The 21,872-nt window shown below is 34.0% G+C and overlaps 1 protein-coding gene and 1 pseudogene across 1 annotated transcript; one reads left to right on the top strand and one right to left on the bottom strand.

Annotated features, from left to right (window-relative positions):
• The first annotated feature begins 3,707 nt into the window (after nt 1-3,707).
• Nucleotides 3,708-5,382, top strand: LOC143634291 (AT-hook motif nuclear-localized protein 22 pseudogene; annotated as a pseudogene).
• A 4,011-nt stretch (nt 5,383-9,393) lies between these two features.
• On the bottom strand, nt 9,394-15,842 carry LOC143634331 (kinesin-like protein KIN-UB). The gene is made up of 17 exons (XM_077102449.1): nt 15,618-15,842; nt 14,048-14,148; nt 13,828-13,950; nt 13,337-13,741; nt 13,101-13,245; nt 12,873-13,022; nt 12,717-12,805; nt 12,438-12,641; nt 12,152-12,370; nt 11,941-12,072; nt 11,717-11,858; nt 11,548-11,640; nt 10,625-10,750; nt 10,416-10,541; nt 10,201-10,344; nt 9,995-10,123; nt 9,394-9,918 (listed from the first exon to the last, which is right to left on the bottom strand). Exons 1-17 carry the CDS (start codon nt 15,787-15,789, stop codon nt 9,755-9,757), a joined length of 2,664 nt encoding a protein of 887 aa, XP_076958564.1. The 5' UTR covers nt 15,790-15,842; the 3' UTR covers nt 9,394-9,754.
• Between the last annotated feature and the right edge of the window lie 6,030 nt (nt 15,843-21,872).

Raw genomic sequence — 21,872 nt, 5'->3', positions numbered from 1 at the left:
GTATAACAACCTGAACACGTGTCACCAGCTGATAGGATGGATCGCACCCTGACCATGTGCACAGTTATAACAACTTGGCCAGGTGTCTTCTTGTGATAGGTTGGGCTATACGTCCCATGTGCATGGGTATAACAACCTGGACACGTGTCACCAGCTGATAGGATGGATCGCACCCTGACCATGTGCACGGTTATAACAACTTGGCCAGGTGTCCTTTGTTCATTGGTTAATATGTCACGTATTCCCCAAGTAAGAATCATGAGCCTTTCTTCTAGAAAGTATTTGAATGGTGACAGCTGTCATACTGGCACTGTCCTCCAGTTATTTGTGCGGAAATACGTCCTGTCTTGCGGATGACTTTTGAGGACGCCAGGTTGCTTCTGCGTGTGTTATGAGAACGTTCCTCCTTACATGCGGGTGGCCTAAGTGTCCCGCGGGTGGTTTATAAGAGGGTTCTCTATGACCAGCGGGTAGTATTTAAGGGTATTTGGGTCTTTTTGGTACCCTACCTCTACATCATGTGAGCTTATCGTATACTGAAGTCTAACGTGAAACTAAGACACTAATAATCGGCTACACGCGATAACCAAAGTTTTTGTCACTATTATCCTTCACATGGCATTTGTAATATACTTGTGATTAACCACGTTAACTACATAATTAATAATCTCTACAGTTTATAATATAATAACACCTAAAAGATACAAACTAAATGGAATTAATTATTAAAAGTCTCAAAAAATGAGGTTACAGGCTTACAGCGCAAAGGGTGGAATGGATTCCATGATGCTAATCACATGGCTAATATTGTTTAACTAATATGATTACTGAATTAAATATAGACAGAACATGTTAATTAACTTCCTTTTAGTAAAATAATAACTGAAAAAGACTTTGATATATTAATATTATTTAAAACCATTCATAATCATCTTTAGTTTTCACTCTTAAGAATTTAGTTAAAACAAAAGAGAGCTAAACATGTAACAAAACATGTAGTTTACATTAAAATACTGTTAGCACTATGATGTTTTTAGTAATTAATTTTGTATACTTAAAAGGACATATTAATATCATTTATTCAATTAATTGTCCTTAAGTTCTCTTGTTTGTAAACAAGAGCCTTCATCTTTTATTAAATGATAAGTAAAGTAGTTAAATAAACTACAACACTTAATTAACTAATATATTTGGCGTTAGTCAAATGTGAACAATGTGGTAGATTTATTATGAACACATCATTTTCTAATGTAGCACAAAGAAATTGAATTTTAGTTTATGATAATTAATAAATGAAATACTTTGTTCATTCACTTTTATCAGATTATTGTTGGTCGGGATACGAGAAATATATAATATAACCTATAAAATATCATTTAACCAACTAAACGCATGTTTACATCGTGTCATACATGTTGAATGATTCTGAGACGACTTCTTAATCATCAGACATCTTATTGATACAACATAAGATTGGCAAACAACCCCTAATTCAAATAAACGACATCTTATTGATACAACATAAGATTGGCAAACAACCCCTAATTCAAATAAACCTTGTTCATTACTTCTTCTTATTATTATTATTATTATTATTATTATTATTATTATTATTGAGATTTGTCATTTCATGTTAAATTATTTTTTCATTTCACCAAATCTATGAAATAAGTTATTTGATCTACACGTTAAACACATGAATGAGCCTTCTATGATCTCGGCCACCAATTTATGCATGATATACTCTTATTATTGAACTCCCAATTGTCTCTTTGTTTTCCGTAGTTTCCAAAACGTTGTGAACATGATTGCTTGAATGAACTTTTTACGGCCTTTAGATCTCCCGTCTATGCCACAAAAATAATCACATGTCTAATCGAATCTAGCGTTTGCGGTGTTGATATTTTTAACCAAACACATATTTGCCACCAATCTAATCTAGCTAACAAACAGCTCACCAACACTTGATTTTACCGATTTTTGATCAAATCCTCAATTTTCACGTAGCGTATTAGTGAGTAGTGATTGACATACCTCTTCAATATATATTAAGCATCTTTTGATTGAATTCTTCATTGTCCCGCTCGTCATACAAAGTAGTTAACTTTAAGACGTATCCAATTGTTTCATGTGAATACCCTAAACCCATAAGCAATTATGTCCCAGATAAAGTTGATTTGCCCTTAATTGAAGTGTTAATGTTTTAAAGATTAATTTATCTAAAGAGAGATCATCATAAACTCACTTGATTTTACAATTTATTAACATATAATAATTGTGGATTATATTATAGTTGTGGTCCATGTTGGTAATTAGTGGGAAGTGCATGCTATGACCAAAGTCCAACGCCCCCATATGAGGAGTGGTGGTGGTCAGCGAAGACTCCGCCGGTTAGGGTGGTGGCTGCATCCTCATGCTAACTTCACTTTTTGTCTACATTAATAATAATACATTTTCAAATGCATATATCTTTTTTTTCTTTTTCTTTTCTATGTTTTTTCTTAATTAATTATTATTTAAATTTAGTAAAACCAATTCATTTAGCTAACATAAAGGGGAAAGTGTCACCAAGGCCAATTGCCAATTGGTCTAATGGTAATTTATGACTTTCTTATGAGAATTTACGGTTCGAGTTTTGTATAAGGAGCAATTTGCTCCAGGTTAAGCAGTGAGTTTTTTCAGTTGTGGGTTTTGTACTAGATGAATAGGCTGACTCATCATGTTTTATTCTTCGGGAAGAAGGGTGATCTATTTGTCAAGGTGATCTTGAGTGTCTGAGCCTTTGTTGTTCGAGTAAAATATAAGGAAAATGACCAAAATATCCAATTTACCAGCAAAATAAAAAAATTGTTTATTTAACCACTGTTTCCCCAAAATGTTCATTCTAAAACCAGTCGACTTATCAACTTAATAATCATCACTCAACGAGACTTTAAACCAACAACATTCGGTCACGTGTCAAAAAATATCACAACGGAAGAGCCGAAATCAATCTCGACTAGATATTGACATGTGATGTAATATGATTGTTTAAAAATCTAATAAGGTGATGATTATAAAGCTAATGTGTGAACTGGATTTTATTTCAGACGGAACATTTTGAAAAAGTTCAGTCAACCAACGACATTTAATTTGATCATTTTTCATAAAAGAGAAGAGACCAGTTTCTACTTCTTTGTCGTCATCATTAACTTCTTCTACGTTTTTCTTGTGGGTGGGGTAGTGACACGTGTAAATAAGAAATAAGTGTATTGGGTCCTATCCAAGGTTGTTATATATGGAAGGGTAGTGGTGCATGTGATTGACATCTTGGTAACATAAAAGAGAAAACATATAATAGTCCCATTATAGCCTTCATAAATCTTATCCATACATATGTGCAAGTCATCTTAATAACGATTTGAGTCACACAAATAAACATTTGAGTGAATCTTTAACATAACCTGATATTACTACCTTCTTATGTGGTATTGTTAAACCGTCATAAAAATCAAATGTAAAAATGTTGAATTGCACGTTGCGGCACATTAATACAAGAAATAGAAAAAATATAGACCGACTGAAATGTAAAACACTATCGAAAATAAAATAACCAAGTTGTAAAGGTAAAACCAACGTAAAAAGGAAAAATGTATATATATACTAAATGAACTGCCATCCAATTTTACAAACAGTTTTTGAATGTTTGATTTGTTTACATGACCCTAAATATACAAGGGTAATCATGACTAGAGAAGGACAAAATATTGGTCCAATTAGAACATGTGTTGTCAAATATGTGAGTAGAGGATCCAATCCACCCCCTCCATCCATCCCCTATCTAAATCCAAATCTAACCTTAACCCATAAATCCTCTAATCTTTATCAACATTCAACCAAAGAGTGAGAAGTGAGAGAATTAGTTTAGAGAGAGAAAGCACAAAAAACCACATTATTCTTCCTAACTCTCAACCACATCAACTCTCTTTCATAACCTTGATTCCCTCTTCATCTTCATCATCCACTCACAAGTTCTTTAATTGGTTTGTTTTTAGATCTTTATAAAACAATCCACTTAATGATCTTGTTAGGTTAAAGTCAATAATATCCCACAAAAAGTCTTGAATCAAAACCCTAAATTTCACTTCTTTTTTTTCTTCTTCTTGTTAAATCTTTAATCTAAACATCAAGATTTTAATGGATCAAATAACACCAACATCTCTCCCACCACCTTTTCACACAAGAAACTTTAATCTCCGTCAGTTTCAACAGCCAAATTCTGAAGATGAACAAAGTGGTACAACTGGTCTCAACATGGGAGGTGGTCTAAAGAGAGACCGAGACGACAACGACAACAACGACGGCGAAGGCAAAGAAGGAGAGATATCCAGGCGTCCAAGAGGACGCCCGGCGGGTTCCAAAAATAAACCCAAACCCCCAATTATTATCACTAGAGATAGCGCAAACGCGCTTCGAACCCATGTCATGGAGGTTGCGGACGGATGTGACGTTATGGAAAGCATAGCCACTTTCGCGCGTAGGCGTCAACGTGGCGTTTGCATTATGAGTGGTACTGGTACCGTCACAAACGTTACTCTCCGACAACCCTCGTCACCAACAGCAGTTGTGACGTTACACGGTCGGTTCGAGATTTTATCGTTGTCGGGTTCTTTTCTGCCCCCACCAGCTCCACCTGCTGCCACTGGCTTGACTATTTATCTAGCTGGTGGTCAAGGACAGGTGGTTGGTGGGACAGTGGTTGCGGCCCTTCTGGCCGCAGGCCCAGTGGTTATTATGGCAGCGTCCTTTAGCAACGCTGCCTATGAAAGGCTTCCTCTCGAAGAGGAAGAAAGTGGTTTACCGATCCACAGTGGATCTCCTGGGGCCGTTACTCCCCAACCGCAACAATTATTAGCAGATCCTTCATTATTTCATGGGATGTCTCAAAACATGCTCAACCAAATTCAATTACCAAATGATGGTTATTGGGGAAACAATGGTGGCAACGGCGGCGGCGGTGGTGGTCGTCATCAATTCTAACTTTAAACAAGAATCGGTCGAATATCGATACTTATGAACAAGATTTAGGGTTGTAATTGTTGAGGATTTGAAGTGTTGAGCAAGATTTTATCAGGTTTTATTCTTTTACTACCCTTGGTGTAATATTCCTAGTTTGTGTCAACTATTTTGCTTCTTAATGTATTAGTTAATTAGATAGAAACTTTGTTAATTGTTGTGAGCGTTTGATATTGTTCTTGGCGGTTAATAACTTAAGATGATCTTATGGAATATAAAGTTGGATTGAAACAGCTATGCAAATTGTTGCTTTTGTGGTAATTAATTATCATGAGTCTGATTAATATTTTCACATAAATTATTAATCATGAGCTTGATTTTGTTGAACGGTGAAAGTAAATCGAACCTAATACTTCTCTACTTTGCCAAGTTTCTAATTATAATTTTATATAAACTTAAGGCCTCCATGCTTTTTTTCTTTTGAGTCTAGTAAACTTAGTTTCTTATTTTAAATCATTACAATTATATGACATATTTAAGCTATGAAGCTAGCTTAATTAAAATTTGTAAACTACGTTTTGAGAAAATAGGGAAGTATACTTAAGTGTTATATATTTGCTCATTTTAAGAACCAATAATCGTGTATTTAGTTATAATCGTGTGTATGAAGAACAAACATATATAATAGATTTAGGGGCTGTTTGGCAATCACGTGTTGAATCATGAAGAGGTAGTCCATGAATAGTTCAACATGATTATGAAACTTACTAATCAAGAGACTTTATTAACCATTAAAGGATGTTTTTTAATTAAGTGAATTAAACACACTCTACCTCTAAACGGTTCAGAGGTAGTCTCTTAACGGTATGACATTAAACAAGCTTTGGTATGGCATTTACTAAATATCTCACTAATTGTGTTAATATTGTTCATGTCTTTTGAGCGAATGTGTATCTCTAACATTTGGTTTTAATTGAGATTGTTTGACGATATGGTTTGCGGAACTCTACAACTATACATACACATGCATAGATTATACGGTAGTCACACTTTCGAAAGTATTTTGAAATGGGTCCCAATATTATTATACGCTTTAGGCCCCAAAATTAGAGTTAGACGACCCTAAATAAAGTTTACAAGAAATGTTTAAAACAAATTTTCAGTGAACTAATCACTTATAAATTAACTAACTAAAAAGTAGTTATTCCAAATTAATAAAAACAGTTGAAGCATCTATCTATATATATATCCAATACGGCAATATATACCACAAATGAGTTAAAATGAAATATTATTTTTTATACAAGAATCCTAGAAAAACGTATATGAAGATTTTGTAACTGCAAGTTTCTTCTAGATGACGTATAAAAGACACAATTATAGACTTTCATGATACGTACGTACGTGCACACAGACAACTGAATATGTCATTCCCCAAACACAGCTTGCATGATATATATAACTTGTATGAGGTGCATTAAAAGTTGTACGTGCTTTGTATACACTTGTAGTTCATTTGAATGAGAAGTCGGTTAGATGCTTCGAACTGAAGCAAGCACACACCCTTTGTTATGCTTTAAGGAGACACCTCATTTACTGTCGGCTTATGTTTATCTTCATCTAGCTCCTAGTAAATTTATGAAAACAAATAATTAAACTTATATATGATTTTCCTATCCTTGTTATATGTTTATATACATTTAGAATAACTTTACTCTTTACTTTACTAGTAATAGAATACATAAGATCTTAATGTGGATCTTAGTATGAGGTTACAGGCTATAGGATGCGGTTTGATTATATTCATTCGTTATATATGCGCGAGCGCAAGCAACATAATACCCATTTTCTTCACGCATATTGTAAATGTATGCCTAAACGCCGATACAATACTTCACTTTAGTGTTTAAAGACACAATTTTGTTCTATAACGAGTATCTACTAAAGATAGGCGAGAAGAGAGAGAGAGGGGGGGGGGGGGGGTGGAAGTGAAGTATATGACCTTTTTTTACTAATGATGATGTTTCAAATCAGTGGTGCCATGAAACGCTATTAACTTATCAAAGACAAGACTTCGAATGTTTAAAGGCCGTAGTAGCAAGTATTCATGATACTCAAGTAAAATGTTGGACCTATACGCAATTTAGTGCTAGTAGTAGGAGGATTGTGTTGGCTCGGTCTCACTAATGACCGTCACAAGTGCATGCCTTACCCTAAAACAATAAAAAAAAATGGTGAGACTATTGGTGACATGTCTTACTCGTAGTTATTTCGACATACACGAGAGCACAATTGACGGATGACAACTTATGTGTTAGCCACAAGTACAGGTTTTGATCGACCTCATATTGCGCACTTTGTTCTCATCAAGATCCATCATATCCTAATAATGGTTACCTAAAAGCATCTATGCTTCCTTGTTATAAACACTTGCATTTCCTTTAGATACGATACTTAACTTACCATAAGAAAACACCTAAATACTTACAATCCAATTGAAATATCTTTCTTATTGTTTGTACCACTACATTGAATATGTTGTTGCTTTCCACGTGATGTCCTAGTCTTATGACAAGTTAACAATCTCTATCCTTGTTCCAAACATACAAATTTAGTGTCAAACTAGGTTGGTAAACACCTAGGAAGTTGTTTAGTTGTATTCATTTGTTAATATTGGTCACTAAATTATTAAGGTCATAATATTGTGCGAATGTTGCTAATTAACATACACATGATTAATGTATTTTTGTTTACATGTGTTATTCTCTCTTTTCTCCATCATAACTTGTACACATAATATCAACTTTTTTTACTTTCATATAACATATAACAACACAATCGTTACGTTAATAAAATTAATATGATGTTTATCTGTAATTTTTAGGTATTTTATGATTTGGATAATACATTATTTTTATGTATGTAAAAAGTATAACAATAAAATGCCAAATTAAAAAAAGTATATTATATTTCTGTGTGTAGTTTACTCTTTCTGTTTAAATCAGTTGGAGGTATGACCATTTTTTTATATTATCCTACTAATAACAACAATATATGAATTAATTAAATTTTCATAATATTTTAAGTGTGTATGAAACTCATGGGGGACAAATGTATACATGGTCCATGACTTTCTGTATTTTGGGTCTTTTTCGAAGGTCAAATAAATTTTGGGAATGCAAAAATGTGACTTAAGTTTGACCCTTCAATTAATTAATGTTACTTCAAACCAAAGACTAGTCGACTACACATCCTTTATTAATCAACCTCGTGTTTTTTTATTTTGTATATCTTTTATAAACCAGGAATTAAAACGTTATTTCGTTGTTTTAGAGCCGTTCTCCTAGTTATGGAGGCAGCTTGTGGATGTTCACAGTTATTGTCGATGTTTTGGTTGTTTATAAAAACTTATAGTTCGAAAAAAAGAACCATTACTCTTTGTAATAGGGCTATATGTGCGTATACAAGAGGTTGCACGTTCATATATTAGGGGTATTCACAAACTTTATGTCGGTATGCCATATTTGAACATCCATATGTACGCATGCATACCAAATAGAATGACTGATTTGACAAATGAAAAGGATATATTAGTTTAAAAAGAAAGACCCTTTTGAGGGTGTACATATACCATAACTCTTGTTTTTATTAGGGCGCTAATCTTGAGGCAATTCAAATATGACACTGGAAAAGGTTTTGGTTAGCTCACACTGCTCGTTTCGTAAAAAGGTGAATTTGAACACATCATGCATGTTTAATAAATGGGATAACACGAACAAGACTCTTTTAATAAGTGTGTTAACATGTAAATTGTAAAAAGGTTTATATTAGATTATAAAAGAGGTTATTTATAAATTGTTAACTTTTTTTTATAGAATTTCTATATAATTTTCCTTAGTATTAATTTTCAAAATTGAAATTTATTTCTCATCAATATATTTTATCGCCTTTGATTTTCCAAAAACTTGATGTGTAAGTTCTAACTATCAATCCTCCAATTATTCGATTTTTGTGTCCTCTAATCTCGAGTTATATAAATAAAAGTACGGTTTATTAATTTGGAATGAAAGATAAATAATGACGATTAAAAGAACATCAAGTGTTTCATTTGAGGAGTAATTGATTGTTTCAACTTGTAACTAAGCATTACTCATATTCACAAATGAAAATCGAAAGGATCAACTTAAACATAATTTGATTTTAAGGAGAGCCGGCACAACACGAAACCTATCAACCCGTCAATCAGATATTCATCGGGTTTGGGCTGAAGTTCAACATGTCAACCCGAACAAATCAGCCCACCATTTACACATGATAAATAAATCAACTAGTAGTCTAGTACCTGGTAAAAATATAATTATCCATTTAACATTGTTTAAGCAGTAATGGTGTCTCTTAATTAAGATGGCATTAACAAAGTCGAACACACATATCAACTCGACTAAAACACGAATCTTTAAGTTTGAAACTCAAGCTCCGGTAACGAACCGATCCTTTTGAGCTACTGACTCCACTCGATTATCAATATATTAAACGATATTAGTCAAAGAATGTAACAGTTCAGAGTTGATACATTCAAGCTTCCATCATATAACTCACTTAATTACAACTTACAAAAATAAGTAAGCATTAACCATCATCATCACCTTGGCTACAACCAAACCGAAAACCTTCTATTCTCGCCACAACGATCAAACGACTAAAAAAATCACAAATTAGTTTACCAAATAATATTAACCGCGTTTCTCTCTGTCTCGTCTTAACCAGAGTTTAATCTTAACCGTTTTAACTCAACCTGAAAACTAGGACTGGAAGATAACGTACGCCGTGCAAGAATCCTAATATCCACTCGTGAACAATCTCGTGAGATCTGAACAAGCTCCCATAACGCACCACCGGATATCATATCTTTTGCATTTACTTCTAAAATTCCAAAACATAAATACAGTAAGAATCAAGTAAAATGAAATGTGATTTTTTAAGTTAACTATAGATATACCATGCTGTGCCAGGTGGCAAAGAGCGAGCTCAATATGCCGCCTGATCGGTGAAGCTTCGTTGCTAGCGTTTTTCACAATCCACGCAAGTGCACCGTCCTCGATAAGAAGAGACTTCCCACTTTTAATACCTTTAATATGAAAAGACCGATTTAACCTTATAAGTATGTGGTCTAGATTAAAACTTGCTGACGTGGCAAGAAAATACCTTGAGTGGAAGCTCTCGACTCGCATTTAGCAAAATTGGCAATTCCACGAGCGACTTGAGCGAGAACATCGGGATGTTTACTTCTCACCATACTTAACAAAGCCTTAATACCACCTTCCGCTCGTAACACTAGCTGCAGTTTATCTGAATTTTAACAAAAAAAGTTTGTAATTTGGAAAGGTAATAATTAGTTCGTTACATAAGTTTGTAATTACCGTTTCCACAAAGGTTAGCAATGGCCCCAGCCACCATACGAAGAGTTTGAGGATTGTCGGCATTTTGCGCGGTCATTGCTAGCAAACTAATACCTCCTTGAGACATAATAAGCTCCTGGTTGGTTTCTGCAAATGTGATTCGTTGTTGAACTTATGAGATATGTAAGTTAAGTTGTAACATAATTATAATTAAGAAAAGAAAAGATTACCGTTCATTGCTAGGTTGGCAATTGCGCCTGCTGCAACTCGGTGGATGTTTTCATCGTCAGAGCTTGAAAGAAGATCTAACAAGGACGCAAGACCACCGGCTTCTACAATCTTTTCCTGGTTGCTTGCTGCTCAATATAACAGATTTAATAATCAGTGTTTTGAGTGTTTGAATAAACATATAACACTTCTTTTCATCTGATTATTTAGTGACTATATTAATATAGTGAAATGGTTTCATGCCGCCACATTCAATACAGTTCATAAATCAAGGGTGGACTAAAGTTACTAATTTTATAATTTAGCTGTGTTGTAAGTAGGGGTGTAAACGAGCCCAAGCTTGAGTCAGCTCATGAGCCTCAACAAGCATATTATTTATATAACTTTTGTTTATTATATCAAATATATATTTTATTATAATTATTATTACATATAAAATTGTGATAAAAATAATTAAATAACTATATATTATGTTATATATATAAAAAGTTATAACTAATTCATATACATGAAATAATTACAAATGTATATAGATAACTGATAAATAATAAACGAATCAAACTCGAGCTTGAAAAAGTACTCAAGAACCGAGCTGAGGCTTTAGAATTAGAGATCGAAACGAGCCAAGCTCTATCCCAGCTTGAAGTACGCTCTACTCGTTTACACCCATAGTTTTAAGAAAAAAATTGATTCCCATTTCACCAAAGAAAAACATTTTTTTAACACCAAAAACGACATGTTTGGTCATTTCATGTCTCAATTTCTTAAATAATGCAAAACACTCAAAATATGATAATCTAATTATTGAAGTTTGAAGCAGTAGAGCATATCCTAACCCTATCTTCGATGATTTTTACATTTAATTAAGTGATCTGATTATTTAGCAACACAATCATATTAATAATAACTTTAAACAAAAGTATACCTTCAGCTGCTAAATTTGCAATAACTTTCACAGCATGGATTCGTACATCAGGATCTTCCGCTTCCAGTAATGATAAAATCTTTTGCAGTCCAACTGTCCCAACACATATTTCATCAACTACCGATACACACACACTAATTACCCTTCGTAAAGGAAATTTAATGATCACCTTGCTCAAATAATGTGGCCACAGACCCCTTTTCTTGTTCCCCTGAATATCTCATCTGTGGCTGCCTGACCGGAGAGATGATGGAGCCCATATCCGCAGTCATATCTACACTACGATCACCACTCTCCAGCTGTTTTCTTGTCTAACAAGTAAAAGACATACAGTTAACAAATCATACTTCACTCTTATGCATATGCACATACATCATTATCAACATCAAATACCTCATCAGCATCAAAGCTTAACTGCAGCAGCTGATTTTGCAACACTGATATTTCCTCTTCAAGCTTCTCTCTCTGATGAATCTCATCTTCCAGCATCTTCCGAAGCTTTACAATTTCAGCATTTCCCGCCACCTGGCAAACCGGAAATATATTATCCAGTCATGTATAATAAACGAACAAAATGGATTTACATTATTTAAAATAATTGTACCTCTGATCTTTTCCATTGGACTGCTTGATTTTGAAGATTTTTAACCTCTTCTTCTGCAGTTTTCCTTAAGCGTATTTCATTCTGCAGTAACTTCTTAACTTCATTGAGTTCTTCATTAGGTTTATTAAGGCTTTCTTCTTTAAGCTTATTTACTGCCAGTTGTGCCTCGAGCTTCTTTATTGACTCCATACAGTCTCTTTGATATTTCAATCTTTCCTTCTACATATATAAAGCATAATAAGATAAGAAAGAAGCGTATAATACTATAATTTATGTAATTAATTACCTCCAAAGAATCTGCAAATTTTTTTTCAGCTTGAGATATTTGTTTCTTTGCTTCAAGTGAGATTTTTTCAATCTCATCTTGATATGTTTTTTGTTGCCGTTCGTGTTGTGCAATGAGAGATTCCACTTGTACATCAAGCTTTCTAGCCAAACTTTTGTAATCAAACTCTTCCTTTATCTTCAGCATGTTTTCCACCTTCATAGCCTATCATAACAGTTATTTAGTAGATAATTGGGTGAAAATATATTACAAAATAATTATTAATAAATTTAAGCTTACTCTTTGTCCAAACATTATAGTACTTGATGTCTCTCCTCTATGACGAGGAGACGGACCAATGGTTATAACAAGAGAAGTTCTTGCAGTGCCTGCAGATGATGTTAAATGTTTATAAGTTTTTAACATTATAGGAAAGTCAATGTTGATAAATCTCACCTCCAAATGAATCTCGAAGCAATCTTGTAAGCTTGGAGTCACGAACGGGAACATGAGAACTGTTTTCCGCCAATGCATTTATACATTTTCCAAGTGCGCTTAATGAAAGATTTATCGACTTAGCTTCCTCTAAGGTATGCCCTTCACTGCCTGCGAAATAACCTCACAAGTATAGTTAGTAACCGTTGCCACATATTTATGGTCTTATAGAAAGTTATGATTTGATACCTGACTTATCAATACGCTCAGAGCCAGCAAGATCCACAACAATAAGTTTGCCTTTGCGTACAACCGGTGGCTTTATTGTTCTATTTATATGAGACTTGCTGCCAACATTATCACCCGAAACACTCACAGACTTCTTAACATGCACCTGCAACAAGAGTGGAGTTCTGGTAAATAACAACCAACTTCCCGATATAAAACAATATAAGTATTCATTGAAAGAATATTAATATTTTAACCATTAAAATTGCATGACTACGCGAAGATTCAGTATTGAGTTTGGTGTTTGTAGCAAACCGATGTGCTTCACCTAACCGTAACAGCTCAACAAAACTTTGTTGGTCTTTAACCTCTATCAAGCTAGCACCTGGAAGTGTAATATCTCCACTTTTTGGATCTTCCACTATGCTTAAGTTATCATTAGCTGGATCAAGAAGATCTTGTATTGTCTCCATGTATAGCTGTATATAAGATACAGAGATAGAATCTGTTTCCGTTGCTTCAGTAAATATATCTTCCATTGCACGAACCATAATTCCACGTGCAGAAGTATCTTCATCTCCAAGTTTTCCAAGTGTGTAAGTTTTCCCGGTACCAGTTTGACCATATGCCATGACTGTTCCATTATATCCCTCTAGAACACTCTGCACAACAATAACAGATAACATTTTCACGTATAATTCATTTTTTGTTAGTTTATAAGTTAAGAACTTAAGATAAAGTTATAAACCTCTACTACAGGCTTTGCTACAACTTCATAAACACGCTTTTGTGAAGCAAATTCAGTAAGGACTTCATCAAACTCAAATGTATCTGAATCCCAATTATTCCTTCTGAGTTTTAACCGTTTAAGCTGAAATAACACAATAAGAATGCAAAACGGATTTAACAAAGCTCTTAATTGGCAGAATAAGAGGATACTGCCAGCTTAAAACATGCAATTGAATTACCTCTGGTTGCAGTTCGACACAATCAGCAAAATCAGCATCGGTTGAGAGCTCCTCACTGTTTTTAGGTCTTAATCTTACAGCCACTCGAACTCTTCCAGAAACTGATATCAATTGACATTATAGAACAAGAGTTAGAAAATTATCACCATACAAAAAATTTCTGCCAATATAGCGCAGAATAACTGAATAAGCCCTCAATTTAGCTAAATAGGTCAACATGTTCACAAAAAGCCACAAAATTATCACTAATCTGCTAATCAGATCAGCATATTCTCAAAAAGCCACAAAATTTCAATTCATTAATCACAAATCATCGTTAACTTTGCTAATCAGGTCAACATATTCTCAAAACTACACAATTCTAACTTATCAACCACAAATCATCGTTAAAACGATATCACAAACCTAAATCCATCACAACACAATAAACGCATAACAATAACCAGATCATACACGGAGAATACAGTAATTTCCTTATCATGTCAGCATATTCTCAAAATTCTATAAAATTCAGCATATTAGCCAGAAATCAGCGCGAATTTCGGTAATTAAGTCAACAATACATACTCTAAAAATTCCACAAAACTTTAACTCATTAACCGCATATAATCGCTAATTTTGCTAATTAGGTCAGCATATCCTCAAAATTCCACACAATATCAACTCATTAACCACAAATCATCGTTAATTTTGCTAATTTAGTCAACATATTCTCAAAATTTCAACTTAGTAACCCCACAAATCACCACAAATCCATTCCAATTCTTCACAATTATTGATACATAATCACACAATAACCAGATCATACACGTAACAACATATCCTCAAAATTCTACATAATTTCAACTCATTAACCACAAATCATAGTTAATGTTGCTAACTAGCTCAACCTATTCTCAAAATTCCAACTCATTAACCACAAATCATAGTTAATTTTGCTAATTACCTCAACCTATACTCAAAATATCAACTCATTAACCACAAATCATAGTTAATTTTGCTAATTACCTCAACCTATACTCAAAATATCAACTCATTAACCACAAATCATAGTTAATTTTGCTAATTACCTCAACCTATACTCAAAATATCAACTCATTAACCATAAATCATCGTTAATTTTGCTAATTACCTCACATATTCTCAAATTCCAACTCATTAACCACAAATCATAGTTAATGTTGCTAACTAGCTCAACCTATTCTCAAAATTCCAACTCATTAACCACAAATCATAGTTAATTTTGCTAATTACCTCAACCTATACTCAAAATATCAACTCATTAACCATAAATCATCGTTAATTTTGCTAATTACCTCACATATTCTCAAATTCCAACTCATTAACCACAAATCATAGTTAATTTTGCTAATTAGCTCACATATTCTCATAATTCCAACTCGTTAACCACAAATCATAGTTAATTTTGCTAATTAGGTCAACACACTCTCAAAATTTTACTCAATTTCTACGCATCCATTCAAATTGTTCAAAATTACAGATACGCAATCACACGATAACCAGATCACACACGCAAACAGTAAATTACAATTAGAATACAAAACCTAACCTCCAGGAGCATCCTTATGACCTCCAGCAGCAGAATTAGCAGTCGAACCGGTACTGTTACGGCGGAGATTAGACGTAACCGCCGGTTTAGATTTATTATAACCGGAAGAATAAGATGAAAGTGATTTGGTCTTCACTCCACCGCCGTTTTTGTAACTGTAATTAGTAGACATCTTATTATTATTTTATAAAAAATTCATAATAATAATAATAATGAAGAAGAAGAAGAAGAAGAAGAGGTGGTGTTGTTGAGACAGTGAAGATGGGAGTTGAATTTTGAAGCAATGTTTGGGTGTTCGTGGGGTCACGTGGGGCCCGTCATGGCTTTCTTTCTTGCACTTTAATTTCGGTTGGTTTTTATTATTATGTGACTGAAGTGAAGTAATGATATGTAAGGACCTTGGGGTTTAAGTGAAAGTAAATATTGGTTCTTTAGGTTTTATAAATGTTTTATTTACATCACCTTTACTTAATCTGTTTATTTTAACGATCCATAAAAGTCTGGTTGTCCGGGTACGTCTATTACCTACATCACGTGTGCCACCAATTTCGTGGAAAACTTATCGTCTGAAAGCTTGATGTGGTAAATAGGGCTGCAAACGAGCTGAGCTCAACTAAGCTTGATGTGGAAAATTTCTCGTTGGCTCGAGCTCGGACCGTGAGTAGTTTTTCAAGCTTGAGCTCGGTTTTGAGTCGGCTCGTATAAAACTTATTAACTATTTTTTTCTTTATTTATAACTATTTTTCTATATTTATTTCAGGTGTAACTTTAAATATGACATAATACACACGCGCAGCGCACACACACGCACACACACACACACACATACATACACACACACACACATATATATATATTATAAAATTTATAAAAACAGCAGGTTCGTTTATGCTTGCAGGTTGGCTTGAGCTCGATAAGTGAAGTTTGGGCTCAGACTCGTTTATTAAATGAGCTTACTTTTAGGCTCGAGCTTAGGCATGGGTTCCTTTCAACTAAGCTCAATCAAGCTTTCTCACGAGCCAATTTTGAGTATCTCGTGAAAAACTCATCTTCTTTGCGTCTCTAGTGGTAAAATTTTTGGCTTTCAAATGATATTTTATCATAAACAAGATTCGAACCCATAATCTTACGTGAGGAGAGCCAATAAGGGACTAACATTGGATTAATGGGTATATGGTTTTAGATCATCAGATTTCAAATCTATTGTGCTTTTGAAACGTGTCAAACGTTTGTTAACTGTTAAAAAATTATTATATGTCTAGAGGATACAAAGTTATCATCCACTATCGATTTGCATTGTTTTTAGCCTTGTATACAACCTTTAGAATTAAAGTATGTGAATAAGAGAGCTTTTTCTTGAATTAGATAAAACAAAATATTTTATTAAATACATATATAGTAATATTCGGTCTTAGATCAATTTATGTAACTTTCATTATCTAAGCAATTAATATGACCAAAACACGGTTGTAATTCTTAAAGATCAATTTATGTAACTTTCTTAAAAGCAATCAACAAACGATGCATATTTGCCTAAGTGTTATAAACTCCCCACATCACGTATCTACTCGTCGTGCTTAATTAGGTGGTCCTGTAATCCTATAAGACGTGGGATTCGCCTTAAGTGTAAGAAAACACATTCATGAACTCATCACTCTGCATAAGATTTGTCACACCGTCACAAATGACATAGAGTGGCTCTAATACCTTTAGTAACATCTGGTCACTTATACCAACCAATATTGTCCACTTCACATACAACTAGCTCATAAAAGTGCTTTAAGCTGTGTTCCCGAGTCTCATTTAAAGAGAGGAGGGGAAGGAAATGAGAAGAAAATGGGAATGAATCATGTTTTAGAGATTTTTTAAGGAAGGGAGGAGAAGGGATGGGAGAGAAAAGACTAGAAAACTTAAGTCAATACCCATCCTTCCAAATTGGAGAGATTAGGAGAGAAAATGTTTATGTATAACATTAACTACCTATTAACTCCTACATTTTCTTTCCTTTTCTTCTATTTTTCATTAAACTCGGGAACATGAAATGAAGTGATTATTTTCCTCCCCCTCTCTTTCTTTTCTCTTTCAATTCTCCTCCCTTTCTTTTCTCTCCTTAAATGAAACTCGGGAACACAGTGTAAATTCCCCTTACACAGTTACGCTTAAGTGTAACTTCTCTAGTTCTCTTCCACAACCATTACACCCAAACCATGTATACGATATATGAGGTAAGATAAACAGTTATAAAGTTATGGGGGTGAACTATATAGTTTTTAGAACCTTGGTGTTCAATATGAGCTAATGCACAATCTTAAGGTACTCAATGAGCCACAACCACTTAGAAACAAACACTGCAGTACCATTACCAGATTTGTGTTCTGTAATGACCCACGAAGAGTGACATGATGAACGTTTGTATATGTAAAATTACCGTTGTGCCCCTTGAAACTTTTGGTTTGGTCATAACGAACACAACTATTATTTAATATAGTATTATCATTTACTGTTTTATTGGTGAAATATAGTCTATGAACAAATCTAATGTAAATCTTAGGTTCAAGAATTAAGTTACGTCACTTTGATAGTTGGATAAATATAATAGTTAATGTTTTTAAAATGAATAATGGACTTATGTTATGATGGTTATTATGTCAAGAATGGCCTACAGAAATGAAACATGACAAAAAGGATATCAAACAAATCAAAATTTAATATTAATTAATCATAGGGCCTTATTTTTCTTTTTAAAAGGAACACCCCACTCTCGAGTTTCATAAACTTTAAATTAAACTCATGGTCTCTAGTAGTGGACTCATAAAAAATTTGCATAGGGATCAGTAGAGATCAGAGTTAAAATTTTATAGAGATCAACTAGGATTTTAACATATGTATACACCTTAAAAATAGTTTTCATAGGGATCGTCGACACCAGGGAAGTAGGTCCGACACTGATGGTCTCATGCTATGTCGTTATATCTTATTTTATGACAAAATTAATTTGTTTTGACTGGTTATTAATTGTGCTATAAACTTTTAAGTTCTAACTTGTGTTTTCTTTGAATTAATCTAAAATATAAATGAGTGAACCATTTTGAACCAAAAAGAAATGACATATGATCTGAAAGTATCTTAATGTACTTAGAAGCAAACATATGATTTATACGATATATAAAAAATATGTTTTAGTATAAAAAATTATATATATAACATGTATACATCAATACTAATATGAACAAACAATCATATCAATTCCAAGACCATGTGTTAAGATGACTCCTTAAGATAGGTATGATGTGCTAATAATGAGAGGAGACGTAGTGATCGATTATGACTAACCTTTTTTCTTTCCTAGTTAGAAAGGCTAGTTTTATTATAATATCTAGCTAGATTTTTACAATGTCATTGTAATATCTAGATTCTTGTCTTTTTGGAATATCCTTTAACAATATATATATTAGCTTGAGTATGAACATGGGTATTACAAGGACACGTTAAATGTCAATTCCTCTTATCAATGAATAGTATGTTTAAGAGTAAACAAAAACTTCGGATGGATTATATGGGAAACTAATGGATTTGTGCCATCTCTAACTTTTATAGTATAAAAAATGTGTAATTCAATAATAGAGATACGGTTGCTCACTTTAATTTTTAAGGGTAAATTTGATGCGGGGTAATTGAATAAATGAGAAAATGAGAAGGTCATTATTAACTTATTGTTCTGTTTGGTTAAAATATGAAATGGAATGAATCATTACTGTGTATGGTGATGGTGGTCGTAACAATGGCGACGGCAGCCAGGTGGTGGTGATGGGGGCGACGACGACGATGGTGGTGGCGATGGCAATAGCAATGGTGGTGGTCAAGCGGTGTTGTCAAGGAAGTAGGTTGAATGGGGAAAAAAAGCACAGGCAGCACAAAGGAATAGTTTTGATGTGTTTTGAGGAAATGAGTTCCCTTATGTAATCGTTGGTTCATTCCATTAACCAACCAAACACTTATATTTTCATTCGTTCACAATGTTCTTGTCTACTCCGTGTATCATACACGCGTACCAAATGCTATAAGAGATTTGAGGCAGTGAACCATTATTTATTAAAATAAGGTGTCATGGGGTTTTAACTTTTAAGAAAGTTTATTATTGGTGGAATCTTGGAGCATTTGATGTTACCTACTTCTTTGATGAGCTTAATCACATGGAGGTGCATGTACTTATAAGTTATAAAGGAGTTGTATGGCAAACAAATAATTTGGATTCATGTTATTATCTATGTGAAAATCGTAATAATAACTTATCTAACGAGGTTTGTAAAGCTAGAGTATCACCCCAACACCCAAACAACAACTTTGTATTCGCATGTTTGTGTGTCTAAATTGTGATACGGTTTTTCAGCTTTCAACTAGGTTTTTTGTCGATTGATCGTAAGGGTTATTGTTTGTATTGTTTATTTCTTCTTATTTTTGTTTCAAGAAAGTAAATAATTAACTAAAACATGTAGGGAAGGAAGAATTCCACCACATGATATACATTAAACGTATAGGGCCCTTCCTATGAGATAATACTATGTAAGGAAAAGGGAGCGCACATGCACGGTAGGGAAGGTTTGCTCTTCGAAATATGTCCGGAGAAAGTGGGTTTTCCTGGGGACATGTTTTGGGGAAGTGAAGATAGTCTAAGAGGAGACCATTGGTGGCATGTCCGTGTACATTCGAAGGAAATAGTATGTTCTAACTTCTACGAACCTTAGTTAGCCCTTAGATACACACTAGTATTACTCCTGCCTCTATGATATATTGGTATCAGAGTCATGCTTCGGCTCCTGTTCTCCTATACTAAAGGTTCGGATTATTATTCTCTGTGACTGCCGACTTTGTGCGAATCTCTCACCTCAGAAAACCAACCGATAGTTAATGTCTAAAAGAAGCCATAATTGACCCTAAAATATGTCTTGGAAGCCAGGGTTAACTCTAAAAAACATTGCGAAAGCCATAGTTAACGATGAGAGGATGCCCTAAAAGCTATACTTATCCCTTAGTATACACCATAGAAGTCGAAAAACTTGTGTTTCCAAATAAGATCACAAGGCAAATTTGTGATTAAACTGTAGTGTCCTAAATAATTAAACATATGTAGATTTAATTATTTCGAACTTTTGTATGCATTATTGAATGCATCATGTAATAGTTTAAAGAGGTGTTGCTAAATTGAATATCAAAATATTGTCTAGCAACATTAAATGGACTTTCCAAAATAAAAGAAACGATCCCCAGTCCCCCACTCCCATTTTATCTCCTTTTAAAAAAAAAACTTTTCTTTCTTTTCTTAGGATTCTTCTTTATACAAGTCATGATTGATTTCATGACATTATTTTGAACTCTTGTTAATTTGAAATGTACAAATATATATTATATAAAATATAATTAATAGAGAACACACTTATGAAAAAGAATAACATTTATTAACAATGTATATTCTTTTAGATATTATTTAGAGTATCATATAAAACTCTTACATCGTCCTTGTTTTATGGATACTTATGGGTTACAAGTTCCTAATTCCTTATCATTTATCTACCTGTAGATCTCAATTGTAAAAAGGCACATGTGGAATGATATTTAACACACACAAAATTTACAACACCAATATTGTATATTTTGTTCTCTTTGAATTATTTCATGTATCAGAGCATATATAAATCTTAAGTACAAAAAATATTCAACACTATTTTGTTTTCCGTTTTTTTTAACATCACGTAAATTTCGGGCCAAATATGTCAATTTTTCAAAGTCAAGGGACCAATTCTGTCAATTTCTAAACTCCAGGGACCAAATTGTAAATTATGTTTTCTTGACCCATCGCGCTACGCGACAGGTCAAGAAATACACCCATCGCGTACCGCGATGTGGTGTCTGACACCCAGTGACACGTGTGCCACGTGGCACACGGTGGCAGCGTCTGCCGCCACGTGTCGCCACGTGGCTCGGCGCGTGCCACGTGGCAAGTCTAGGGGTGTGACTGGCTATGCCTACTTCGCGGTATGCGACGGGCAAGCCAGGGGACCCATCGCGTACCGCGATGGGACCAAAAATCAGCCCTATAAATAGCGGCCATGGGTTCTTCCCAAACTCACACCAAGGTTTCACACACTTACTCTCTTTCTAGCTTTCTCTCACTACCTCGAAGTTCGTGCCAACGATCCGTCTCGATAAACGTGCCCCGAAACCTCGTTTTCCGTGCCCGTTATCACGATTTCCGTG

This window comes from Bidens hawaiensis, unplaced genomic scaffold (genome assembly GCF_021521415.1).
Source record: "Bidens hawaiensis isolate Kalapana, Puna unplaced genomic scaffold, B.hawaiensis_p1.1 tig00007041_1, whole genome shotgun sequence".
NCBI lineage: Eukaryota > Viridiplantae > Streptophyta > Magnoliopsida > Asterales > Asteraceae > Bidens > Bidens hawaiensis.
Note: the sequence above shows the minus strand (reverse complement) of the source record. Positions and strands in the feature narration are given on the sequence as shown.

Coding starts and splice junctions, on each gene's coding strand:
- LOC143634331 (XM_077102449.1), bottom strand. CDS start 15,789: ATGTCTACTAATTACAGTTACAAAAACGGCGGTGGAGTGAAGACCAAA. Junction 12,371..12,437: donor AATTTGCAGATTCTTTGGAG/GTAATTAATTAC, acceptor TTATATATGTAG/AAGGAAAGATTGAAATATCA. Junction 10,124..10,200: donor GTCGAGAGCTTCCACTCAAG/GTATTTTCTTGC, acceptor TTCATATTAAAG/GTATTAAAAGTGGGAAGTCT.